The sequence below is a fragment of the Pangasianodon hypophthalmus genome, chromosome 6 (genome assembly GCF_027358585.1).
Source record: "Pangasianodon hypophthalmus isolate fPanHyp1 chromosome 6, fPanHyp1.pri, whole genome shotgun sequence".
Taxonomy (NCBI): domain Eukaryota; kingdom Metazoa; phylum Chordata; class Actinopteri; order Siluriformes; family Pangasiidae; genus Pangasianodon; species Pangasianodon hypophthalmus.
Genome location: NC_069715.1, coordinates 13,186,600 through 13,199,212, shown reverse-complemented (window position 1 = coordinate 13,199,212; position 12,613 = coordinate 13,186,600). Strand labels below are relative to the sequence as shown.

Here is a 12,613-nt window from a genome sequence, read left to right as displayed (position 1 = left end):
CAGAGTAGAAAAAGGAGGAGAAATGAACCAGAAGGAACAGAAAGAGAGGGATTTAGGATGTATAGTGCCAGCTTTAATGAGCTCAGAGGAGGTGTGCTGTTATTTCTGGGCCGAGGAACCTTGTGTGCGGTAACTGGCTGGTCCTTTTGGCCATGTGCAGTGGATTGGGGGCTGCAGCCTTCTGACAGAGCAAACATGGAGACCTGTTAGCCTTGGCTTCACACACACACACACACACACACACACACACACAGAGTGCAAACTTGGAGCTGAATTTGCACCGGCCGCCCTGCTGAGCGCAGACTGGGAGGCAGCAATGTACAAAGTCCAAGAAATATCCTCGGTCCTGCTCTGTGTGTGTGTGTGTGTGTGTGTGTGTGTGTGTGTGTCTGTGTGTGTAAGAGAGAGAGAGAGAGCAAAAGAAAGGGAAAGAGAGGGTCGGTGTCTGTGTGTAATTAAGGCTATGATAATGTGGAAGGAATGCAGCATAGCTAGCAGAGACAGTGCAGTTCCTGCTTGTGTTCCCTCCTCCCTCGATTCAATCAGAGCAGGAAGTGGTTTGCCATGATGTCTTGTGCCAGGAGGAGTACATCTAACCACAGTCTCCAATCTCTCCTCTCTTCTCCTCTCTCAGTTGTTTGAAAAAGCTAAATATATTGTGTTACATTACTCTGGGCATTATATTAATTATAATATAGGAAAGACTTTTTTTGTCTCTTTGATAATAAGTATCAAAACTCAATATATATCTAACTTTCTCTACCTCTTTTAATCTGTCCAGTCCTTTTCCTCAATCTCTCCTGTGCAAACTCCTCTCTTCATTTCTAGTGGCTAGTTTGATCTCTTAATGACTGTCTTCACCCCCCTGTGAAGATCATTAGTGATAGTCATCTTTTCTGCTTTTGCCCATAATCCTCAAAGTGGATCTCAAACACTCAATTGTGTGCCGAAGCCACTTTGCTTCTGCTGCTTGTATAGGACCAGAAATGACCTCAACGCACGTGTGTGTGTGTGTGTGTGTGTGTGCACTATTAAAGAAATACTCTTAATCTCTATCTTTCACATCTGTAATGGAGGTACAGTTATAGCAGAATGTTGCTCCATTTCTCTGTACTGAGAGAAGAACAATAAACATGTTTAATCTAACTAACTTAAAATGGAAGTCTAAGGGCAGGTTTTGAATCTATGCCAAGGTGCACTGAAGCTATTCTGGTAGCTTGTGGTGGCTAAACATTTTATTAAAACACTTTATATTACTTTTTTACTTTCATTTACCCCCTGTCTCTATATAATTTATACTTTTAGAAAGGGGCTACTTGTTCAGAAGGAAGCATTTGTAATTATGTGTTACTAGTGTTTAGATCTGATGGTACATGGACACCAAACACCCTCAGAATTACTTTTTACTGTATTGCTCCAGTCTTTGCAAACCACATACAGCTTGGATAAGACATTCTCTTATGTTTTTCTTATCCAAAGATGCTATTATTATGTTCGTGACAGGTATAGTGTTCAATTTATGTTACGTAGTTGCAGATTTTAAATATTTATTGACAGAATTCAGCAACTGCCCTTAGAAAGTGAGTTTCAAGTAACCAGGTTTTCTGTTCTTTTTTCACTACAGGGAAGCGGGTTGAGTTTCTTGCTTGTGGTAATCACACATGTCCTACAAATGCCGTGGATAGAGATTAAGTTGAAAAATGTTGGAGTATTCCTTTTAATTGTTTAATGCCTAGAATTAGTCATAACCTGTGTGTGCGAGTGCGCTGCCGTGCTCAAGGGCTGTAGGGGGTTTTCAGAAGGGAAAGGGGGGGGCGAGGTGTAAGTGCTCATTGTGTGCTGAGTTCGCCTGTATCCTGTTTGTGTGCCAGTGGGGCTTCCTTCCCCCCGCTATGCCCAGGAAAGCCTTCATCATCACTTTCCTCCTCTCATCTCCCTGCCGCTGTTACCTGTTTTTGCACCTCTGAAATTAGTACAGAAGGAAACAAACAAAGAACGCACGCATGCACGCATGCAGGCATTCAGAGGCACTCAATAAAAGCGTTTGATGTACATGATGCATTTAGATGCAGCACATTATATTAGGCATTATATGGCACCATTAACACGGTGCTCTACTGTAAACAGTGCTCTTTATCAGTGCATTACTTGGAAGTATAGTATGTGGTTCAGTTACAAACACAAACAATACCTAATCTCTTGCTCTCTCTCTCTTGCTCTCTTGCTCCGTAGCAGTGGAGGAGGCAGACTCGGCCGAATGTGCAGGAAGTTGGGATTCCTCGGCTCCAGCAGGTATGTTCCCCCTACCTTTGTGACAAGTAGCATGGTGCCTTCCAGCCAGTGCTCACACAAACACCTGCAATATGTCTCCTCTGACTTCTCTGCAACTCCCACAGTCACTCCAATCTCTAATATCAATTCCACATGGCCTGTACACTCAGAGGGAGGGAGGGAAGGGGGGAAGGAGATCAGGATAGAGAGGTGGAGAGAAGGATTTTCATAAGACACAGGAGAACAGTGACCAGGTGCACACTAGAGTGGAGGTTTTGTGGCTGCTTCCTGTCTTAGAGGTTTGTGAGCAGAATATGGCGGACGTATACATTCGTGACTTATGGGTTCCCTTCAGCTCAGTCTGGCTCTTTGGCAAAATCTCAATAGCCTGGTTTGAATTGTGCGTCGGTCTGAAGCTCGCATTTCTGTCTTTATCCCCAAATGAAAATGGAGCATGCTGAAAATACATGGCAGTATATTCTGCGTTGGCTTGGCGTATACTGAAACCGCGTTGCCATATATTCGATTTTTGTATGGGCCCCATGAGTCATGTGCTGTCTCTCACAGAGCAATAGATCCAAATGTCTTATAACTCATAAGAATGATAATAGGAAATGTGATCACAGTTATCCGATCACAGCCTGATAAGACCGCTAAGGCTGTTTTTCCACTGCACATTCAGAAACCAAACATTAACCAAGGGAGCGTAGTTCATTTCCCAAGAACTTGAGAGATGACTGGAATGGTCACAGTGATTACAGTAAAAGTGACTGTTTTCTGATTATATAACATCAGCAAATCAGCTGCATATAAACTTGATTTATGGAATGCGTATGCATATAAACTTGATTTATGGAATATTCAATGGTAATTGAAACATAATTATTAGTATTAGTATTACTATTACTATTAGTTGTAGTAGTAGTATTAAAATTTCATTAGCATTCATTCACTTTGGAGGTCTTAAGCTCATTTTACACAAGACCGCAGGAGCAGCAGTGTGCCTGACATACTAGTAATTAACGTGGCCTTTACATCGAACACTGGCAGCGCACAGAATGGCTAATCAAAATAAAAACAAGCATATACTTTCATGGCGTATTCATGGTTTTTATTTAGAAAAGCTATAAAATACAATATACTAATGCTATATATTGCAGTTTATGCCAGCACATGGGCAACATTGCAGTTTCTAGCCTACTGAAGTACGGTGTGCTCTGGCATTGGTTAAAATCCAATCTTCGGGGAACTGCCATGTTAGCATAGAACTGAAAATCTCAGAAGAAATTTAAGCTTTTAAAATTGGGTCATTGGTCAAAGAAGGTTGAGTGCATGTGCTGTTACACCTTGTGGTATAGCATATGTAAGTAATCATCAGTGAACATTGCGTTTAGCCCTGCCCCTGAGTACCAAGAACTCTCAATCTTGAACAGGTACGAAAACCCACACAACTGGCACTGGCTAATGGCAAGTTCCAGTACTTTGTGCAGCTGAAGAAAGAATCCTAATGATCTGCCTTTTTTTAGACAAAGTCTACTTGCCTCATGCATTTCTTCAGCTCCAATCACTCCTGACTCCTGAGCGTGGTCGGTGAAAGAGTCTATGCTGCGATTGCATCATGATTACAAGGTTAGCTCATGCAGCATTGATGCTGTACACCACATCAAACTGGTCTACGTGTGAGCGATCTCTCTAAAGTTGAACTCTTTGTGTTGGAAGGCTGTATTTGGAAACCACCAGCCAGCTGGAGAGAAAGAGTGTGTGTGTTTGTAGGAGTGTTTCTGAGTTTGGGAGATAGGGTGATAGCATATGTGGCTGTGTGTGTGAGTTAGGAAGGGCTGGTGAGCTCAGCAGGGAGAATGGAGTAGGAAAGAGAGGGCCCAAGGGGGGTGACAGGATGACGTGGGCCTCTCCTAAGCGGCCCTGGGGGAGTGTGGGGGGGCGGTGGGAGGGGTGCTGACTGCGGTCCTGTGTGGCTACAAAGCGCTGCGTGTGTGAGATCCAGCAGGAAGGGGAGTCCCTGAGCTCTCACTAAACAACCCAACCAAACCCCCCCCCCCCTTTTTGCTGTTCCTCTCTTCCTCCTAGTCTTCCATCGCTCCCTTGTTTTTGTCCCTGTCGTGCTCAAACTAGCTGTGTTTGGGAGTTTTTATCACCCCTCTTCTCCCTGTATGCGGAGGCAGGTCCTCTATTCTACGCACATTTCTCCTCAAGGTTCTGTCTTGTTTCTTTTCTCTTATTTTCTCTTGCTGTCTCTCCTTCCTTTGCCCCACTTGCGTTCCTGCTCTCCTGTGTTTGTTGTGTTTGTTTGTGCTGCTGTGCCGGGGCTCTAGGGGGCTGCTCGCCATTTCTTATTTAAAAAGATGGGGGAAAACACAAAAAAAAGTTTTCCTTCCCTTTATTCCCTGGGAGATGATGTCGACAAGGACACTGGCAGGCTTTTCCTGGTATTAAATTCAGTTACCCTGCTCTCTTGGAAAATGTGTGTTGAGTTTAGAAAGAGCAGTAGGGGGGGCCTGCATGCCCCAGGGGACCTGACTGAGGCCTTTTCCCGATGGTGGAGAGGACCGGAGGTGCGCCCCTCCACCTCAACCCTCCATCTCTCTATCTATCTCTCTTTCTCTCTCCATTCCATGCTCCCCGAGACAGAAAAACAAGCGTCCCTCCCAAACCCAGAGGGGAAGAGAAGGGAAGGAGAAAAAGCAGAATGTGAGCCAGGTCTCACACTGGAGACTCAGATCGAGGGAGAGACAGAGACAGCAGGGGGGTTGGGGGTGGAATCCGAGAGAAGAAGGGAGAGTTGAAGAGAGACGCAGAATGTTGAAAGATGTAACTTTGTCATTTTTTTTCTAAGGAGAGGGAATTGTTTTTAATAGTGCAATCAGAGCTGTGAAGTTAAACATTGCATTTTTCTTGCTTCGTGATGAAGTGCTAATGATGTGTTTTTTTACATACACACAAGCACACACGTATGCGTGAATCCTGGAGACTGTAGTTTGAGAGATTTTAATTTGTAAAACAAACCAAATGATTCACAAATCTTTGAGAAGAAAACCTCACATACACATGAACCCTGTCCGAGCCTGTACGTGTCCCTGACTATGATTCATGGTGGAAAAAGGCTGCTCATATCCCCATGTGCAGGCCAATAGGGGCTGTAATGGATCTGAATTGAATTATTTTATTCACTTCCTCTCGTTGTGATTGGCTCGCCAACAGAACTTCTGACACATCAGCCCTGGATTTTGCCTGCCTCTTTCTAACTGGGCGAGACATTGTAACCTCAGACACATTGTGAGCTTTGGATCACCTGTGTATTGCACATATATGGGCGCTGTGCTGGCGGGGTTTTATTTGGCAGTGGGGGTGCAGAGCCAAGACTATTTATGAACCCCTTAATGGCTCATACTGTCAAATCTAGCACATAATATAATGAGGAAAGGTTGTATCCCGGTTGTGTGTGTGTGTGTGTTCAAGGGGTGAATGTATAAGTGAGATATCAGTGAGTCTCGTGGCCATACACGCGCAGCGACTCTCTGGAGTGTGTGCTGAGCCTGAGCCAGGCAGCATCTGGGGAAGCTGAGCTCTGTTTTTATTCCTCCGAATTGAGGGAGGAGAGCGGAGAAGAAGGAGAGGAGAAATGATGACCCTCCTCTCTGCTCCACTACCGATTCAGTAATGCCCGTCTGCTCCCGGTGATGCAGTGGACAGTTTAGAAAAGAGGACACAGCCAAGAACTCCATTTCCCTCTATCTCTCTTTCTCTTTCTCTCTTTCTCTCATTTATCTCCCTTTTTTTCTCTCCATCTCCTTGCATGAACCTCTGGAGGTCCATAATATATTTTTAATTTCCCCAAGGCAGCCACAGGAAAACAGTTCTAATGTGTGAAGGGGAGGTGTGTGTCTGGTGTGCGTGTCTGTATGTACGTATCAGCGCTTGTGTGTGTGTGTGTGTGTGTGTGTGTGTGTATATGTAAGCCCGTCTTGTGTGTCTCATAAAGCCTTGGCCCGAAACAGGTGACGGCGTTGGGGAGCAGCTGTCATCCCATTCGTGTTGTGGATGTGCACGTGTGATTTCTAATTCCCTTCCTTCCATGACGCTCTCTTTCATCATCCCTCCTTTCTTCGCTCGGTCCCTGCGGGTCTGAGGGCACTGGGTGCTGGACCCTCGAGGGGGAGAGGCTGGTACACTGTATTTTCGGGGAGGTGGTGGAGGAGGATGGTGAGGGTCCCCAGGGGGCTGCGTTGTATTGTGGAAACATAGCAAGCGTAGGCCAGTAGAGCCACAGTGAGGCCTGCTTTAAATAGGTCCCTATGTTTACTGTGTTAGGGCCTGCGCTCCCCAGAGACACCACTACACACACACACACACACACACACACACACTCACTCACTCACTCACTCACACACTCACACACACACAGTCTGCCTGCACCTGCTCAAGCACTGGGCCATCAGGGGCCCTGTCCCATCTTTCCCTAGTGTGTAAATACCAATCTGAGCTTAACGGGATCATCAGGACTTTTTAGGGATGAAATACATGTAAACTGAGTGATAGTGCGGTGATTTATATATGGCTTATTTACCAGCATTGCTGTCAAGACTGTCTCAGTGGAGACCAAAACCTGGCCTTTTACCGGTCAAGACAATCACACAGTCTTGTGCGTTTGCTTGATTGCATTCAAAAAATCTTGTATGTATTATAGACAAACAGTCAACGTGGCTTTCGTAAGCAGGCTGCAGTGAAGAAGCACTAGTGAAGTCTAGGCCTAAGTCGATTTTTCAGCACGAGCAAAGAGTAGTATTAAGTCCAGCACCACAGTCTGACTCCACTATCTGACAGTTTGTTGTAGGAACAGTATGTCACCCTGAAAGTTATGTTTCCAGGTCACTCAAAAACTGATGGAATGCCATTCAAGGGTCATATTAAATACATAAATATGATACTGTTAATTAAGTAATCATATTGCTGAAAAAGTTTTTTTGTATAGAGGAGATCAGGAGAGACAGCCTTTTAATCATTAACAAAATATCACAGAAATATCAGGTTTTTGGATATATTGTTATTGTGCGTCAGCAAAAATCAATGACTTAAAAAATAGAAAACAAATAGTTGGTACAAAATCATATTTTGTTATCCAGTTAGGTTTATGGAATCTATGTTTTAAAAGGATGAATAATGCCCGTGTCACATGTATCACAATATTAGTATTACATCATCATCATCATATGACCCAACCGTAATACACTGATCAACACATTCCTTAAAGATGTTCATCTGAAAGGAATATAAGTGAGCTAAAGACTGTTGTTCAGTAGGCAAAAAAGCTGTTTCAGAGACAGAACAGGTAATGGATTCAGACAGCTGGGCTGTAGTTAAGTGATGAGATCAGACATCCCTAATCGAGCACGGAGAACTGCATCCATCTGACTCGTGTCCTCAAGGAAGAGAGGAATTCTTTGTGTCTGTAGTGTGCTAACACACTCTTACCCCAGCTGATCCATTTCACACTTGGCTCATGACTGAGCGTATGTGTGTGTGTGTGTGTGTGTGTGTGTGTGTGTGTGTGTGTGTGTATGAGGTGGAGTGTGTGTGTGTGTGTGTGTATGAGGTGGAGTTGAAAGGCAGCCTTGTAGTGTAGATGTTTTTGTAAGAGAAAAAAGAGCAGAGGTCTTGTTGAAGTTGGAGCTGATAGTTTTTCCAGTGTAGAACAGCACATTGATGGCTCTTCTGTTCAGAGCAATGCGTATAGGTGTTGTGTGTACACAGAGGGGATGTGTGTATGAGCATGTGTCTCATTGAATGTATCCCTGTGGGTGAATGACTCAAATGCATTTTAGATACTGTATATAAAACACCTATATTATTTTCTCTCTGTCTGTTTTCTGGGTTTGCCCAATAGGATTTCTCCCTTTCACAATGCTTTATATAAGGAATAAAGTGCAACAGGGTAATGACTGGGTGATGTAATGAACCCCAAAGTTGATTAATTTGCAAGTTTTAAAGTGCTTTATTTCTCTTATACCACAGCAGTTTTTTCAATGCTAACAATTATTAATATCTATTAAAGAATGACACGTATTTGTTTATCTGTTTATTGTCATATTTAATGTTGTAGAATGTCTGTGAAACAAAATAATTCCACTTATCAGTTAAGTAGCTAAAAACCATTTTTCCCTCACCAGCCTCTCTTTTTTCTCTTGAACTTGATAAAACGCTAAATTGAAGCTCGTCATTTTACTTCTTGCTAGTGTGAGAAAACTTAAAAGCACTGTCTTATCTCTGACTGTTATAAAGCTCTGACACTGGAGACTCCTTCCAAAAATGCTAAAATAAATCTTCTCAGACAAAAAAAAAGAACTTCACCAGATCAATAATTACATGTCTTTGTTGAGAATCCACCATATAAATCCTTGTGAATGGGTTCTTACTATACAAATGATGATGTATTAGGACACGCACATTCATATACACCTTGCAGCCAGATCAGCTCTAACCTTCTTACCAGTTAGAATTGAGAATTCAGCAGCGCTGCAGTATAAATTTTCATATGTATTGTGACTCCCACAGTGACTGAGCGGGTCAGGAATCAGATCGGATTAGACATCCACTGATGTATTTTATGCCATGTACTTGTATTACGTTGACATGACACAGTTCATGAACATTAAAGACACCAACATAAAGCATGCCACCATTAAATATCTGACATTCTGCATAACTTAGCAAAACATGCTTACAGCGAGTCTCTCAGTTACTGTGATGATGTCAGCATCACATCTGTGTTACAGAGATCAGCCGCTATACACTGCTCTGATATCAGTATCAGTTTGAAATAGGAAAAGTGGGATAGGAGCATTCCAACTACCTGAACATTTTCCCTTTTGTGTCATGCAATTCTCGTTTATCGCAGTGATGAATGTGCCATGTGCTTGTACACTACTCCACCACCGATGTTCAGTCATGGTCCTCACATTATCATTTTTGGGGATTTCTTTTCGTCGTTCCTCCCCTCAGTGTGGAGGATGCCTCTCAGAGTCCGTAAAGCCCAGCGTCGATCCGACGCTAATTATTTTTCTCTCTCACTACGGTGGCAGCGCTGCACCGTTAAAAAAAGGGGGGGGGGACATATCAACCTAACGAGGGGTAATTAGCAGGTCCCTGCAAGGCGGGGCTGTGCTCAGCTACACGACTGCTCTGTGGATTCTACTAATTCACTTCTCCTCATCTAATTACCCCACACAAACATGGCTGTTTGTCTTCCCTAAGAGAGAGCGAGAGCGAAAGAGAGGTGGTGTGTGTGTGTGTGTGTGTGTGTGTGTGTGTGTGTGTGTGTGTGTGGGTGGGTGGGTTGGGGTAACATTGATATCTAAACAGTTCCCTCTACGTACTAACATGACTTTGTGTAATCCAGATATATAAAAGCTTCATTAATATTTTTTTTCTGATAATAGTAAGACTCTAAAATAAAAAACATTCAAAGTAGTATAATGGTAATATAATGGACCTCCATTAATAATAATAATAAGCTGACATGCTATTTTGCGTGTATGTACCAGTAATCTGGTATGCTTTATTAAAGTGCCTAATTTAAAGAGAAAGAAAGCCAGAATTTCCAAAGACAAGACCCAATATTAGTTTAATACAATACACTCTTGTCCATCTGTTTTGGAACAGATGCCTCATATTAGCATTGGCTTTGGGTCTTTAGCTTTGCGTAAATCTTGTACACTGTGTTAATATATTGCACATAATGAATGTGCCCTCTGTTCAGAAAGGCTATAGCTGTATTTGTCTAGTTTGAGAGTGTTTGAGTGTGTCTTTACGTGTCCTGGGGCTGAGATGTCCATGGAGCAGCTGTAGATGATTCAATTATACGCTTTATTCAAGTGTAATGCAGTCGTTTGAGGTAAATTGCTAAATGAGGTTTAGCCGCATGGAAGTCTTAGCATTAATTTAGTTTAGATTGTATGGAGAACACCAGATAAAACTGCAGATTAAATGTGTTTCCTGTTTATAACAGACAGTTATGAGGAGTGTTCTGATCTGATATTGAAATATTGGCTCAGTATTGGATCAAATTTGGCATTTTCTGATCCAATCATTTGGCAAATTTTATTGACAAGACACAATTTCTTCACATGAACATGTGATATAGATTGTTTTAAAGCAGAAGCTTACAGAGAGCTGGCTTCATGTTGGATAAGTAATGTATTGTATGTAAAACAAAGATCACTGCATCCCTAATAATTACATAAACAATCTTAAATTAAACGTAGTCTTAAATTTGTATTTTAAAAAGATGTAGATTAAATGCATTGGAAAGAGTTCAAAACACATTGACGAATAAAAGTACTGCTACTGTAGTCATAATTCACTTAAAAGTAATGATGAAGAAAAAGTAAGAGTAAATAAGTCGTCTGGTGAACTGCTTGAGTAATTACTTAACAAATGAGTTTTTTACCTGTCTACAATTGACACAATCTGAAAATGTTCTTTTTCTATTCTGTTCCAGCTATGCTGAATTGAACAGCACCTTGATTATCAACAGTGTATAAAGAAAGGTAACATTAGGTGGCTAGCTAACTTAGCCAAATGTTGTTGGGGTTTATTAACTAGCTGGCTCATGTTAATTCATACACGGTTCTAGCTACATAGTTAACTATCTATCTAGTGTTACCTAGGCTGTAGGAGACAGTGAGATATATTTAAAACAACAGGCAATCTCTGCAGAACATCAAAGTGATATCATACATTTAGTACATACCATAAACTAGCTAGTCTAGCTCACTCAGCTAGTTAATGGCTGCCTGTCCATGTTTTTACAGGTTAGATATTAAGCTGTGAACTGTCGATATCTTCACAGGTTTTGGCGTGTCAGCATTTGCAGTTAATTGTCATGCTCTTTCCTTTGAACAATTTAAAACTGATCAATTGGGCTGGGGATGCTCATCTGTCTCCACTGTCTCAGACATTGCTGCTGCTTACTAAGTATTTGGCTCCTGAAGTGTAGACTTTCTGTAGAAAACTTTATTTTGATTGCACCCCGTAATGGCCTTATTTAAAATTTGCACATACTGTCTTTTAATTGTCTTACAGTGTTAAATGCATTGTTTTTTACTCTGTAACATGTAAAAAATAAATAAATAAAACATTCTGTAAAAAAAATTTAAAAATAAATGTAGCAAAGTTGAATTCTTCTTTCCCACCCTGGTGCAGGGTCCACATGCTTGAATGCTGCTCTCCACTTCTTTTGGTCCAGGGCGTCATCAGGGGCAACAGTCAGCACTTTCATCTTCTTTGATGCAGTCCATCCAGTGCTTTTGGGTCTCTCCAGGGTAGAATCGGAGAGTGCTATTGGTGATAGAGTGTTCGTCACTACATGTAACATGAGCCTTGGTGGACACTAACGGTGATGCCAAAAGGTGGGAAAATTTCAGCTGGGCCTCGAACCGCTCTTGTGACGTTGCAGTAAAGAAGTTGGACCCAACTCAGGTACACCTCTAGGACGCTGTAGGATTGTAGCGATAGGTACCCAGTCAAATGCCTTTTCTAAATCCAGAAATGCCACATGCAATGTATTATTCTACTCCCTATGCTTGTCCATCAGCAGCTGGGCAGCGTGACTGGCGTCGGTGGTTTGAAGTCCCTTGATGAAGCTGCGTTGGTTAGGCGTTAGGGTGACAATGCTTCGGAGGCGCCGGTTCAGCAAACACTCGAATATCTTCATCGCATGACATGATAGCTGGATTGGCCAGTAGTTGGTGCACTCACTGACATCCCCCTTGCCTATCGAGATTGGCTTGTTCATGCTGGTCGTCCAAGCGCGGGGAGGTTTGTTCTCGGCTATGACGCGGTTGACGAGTGCAGTTAGGAATGCTGCTCCACATTCTCCGAGAGTCTTCCAGATATCGGCCGGTATGTTGTTGGGCCTGGTCACGTTTCCAGCAAAATCTTATCACCACTGCGCAGTGCCAGCTGGTAACAGGGTATCTTCATGAACCTTGGCGAGCAGTGAGGGTCTCGTATCGTTCCGCCGATACGAAGCTTAAAATGTAGCGAAGTTGAAAATTTTATTTAAAAAAAAAAAAACTCAAGTAAAAGTAAAAATACTACATGTAAAAATAATACAAGTAATACATGTACTCAGTAACTGTAACTAGAGAATATGTAGTTTGTTACTTTACACCCCTAGTTAAATGTTTACACATCCCCTTTCAATTAATTACATATAAGTGTAATATTAATATAAGAGATATTTAATATTTACAACATTTAGTATTTTCTTTAAACCAGTGCAGGAAAACATGCATGTTTGTGTGTTGACGAGAGAGAGAGAGAG

General features: G+C 42.3%; 1 protein-coding gene across 3 annotated transcripts in view; it reads left to right on the top strand.

Moving 5' to 3' along the window:
* Positions 1 to 12,613, top strand: part of znf423 (zinc finger protein 423) — a 149,083-nt gene that overhangs the window by 28,212 nt on the left and 108,258 nt on the right. For 2 of the 3 annotated variants that reach the window (XM_026927148.3, XM_026927150.3), the window contains exon 2: positions 2,233 to 2,292. In XM_026927148.3, the coding sequence (XP_026782949.1) occupies positions 2,233 to 2,292 (60 nt within the window). The remainder of the gene's footprint in view (positions 1 to 2,232; positions 2,293 to 12,613) is intronic. The other variant, XM_026927149.3, reaches the window with a different exon arrangement.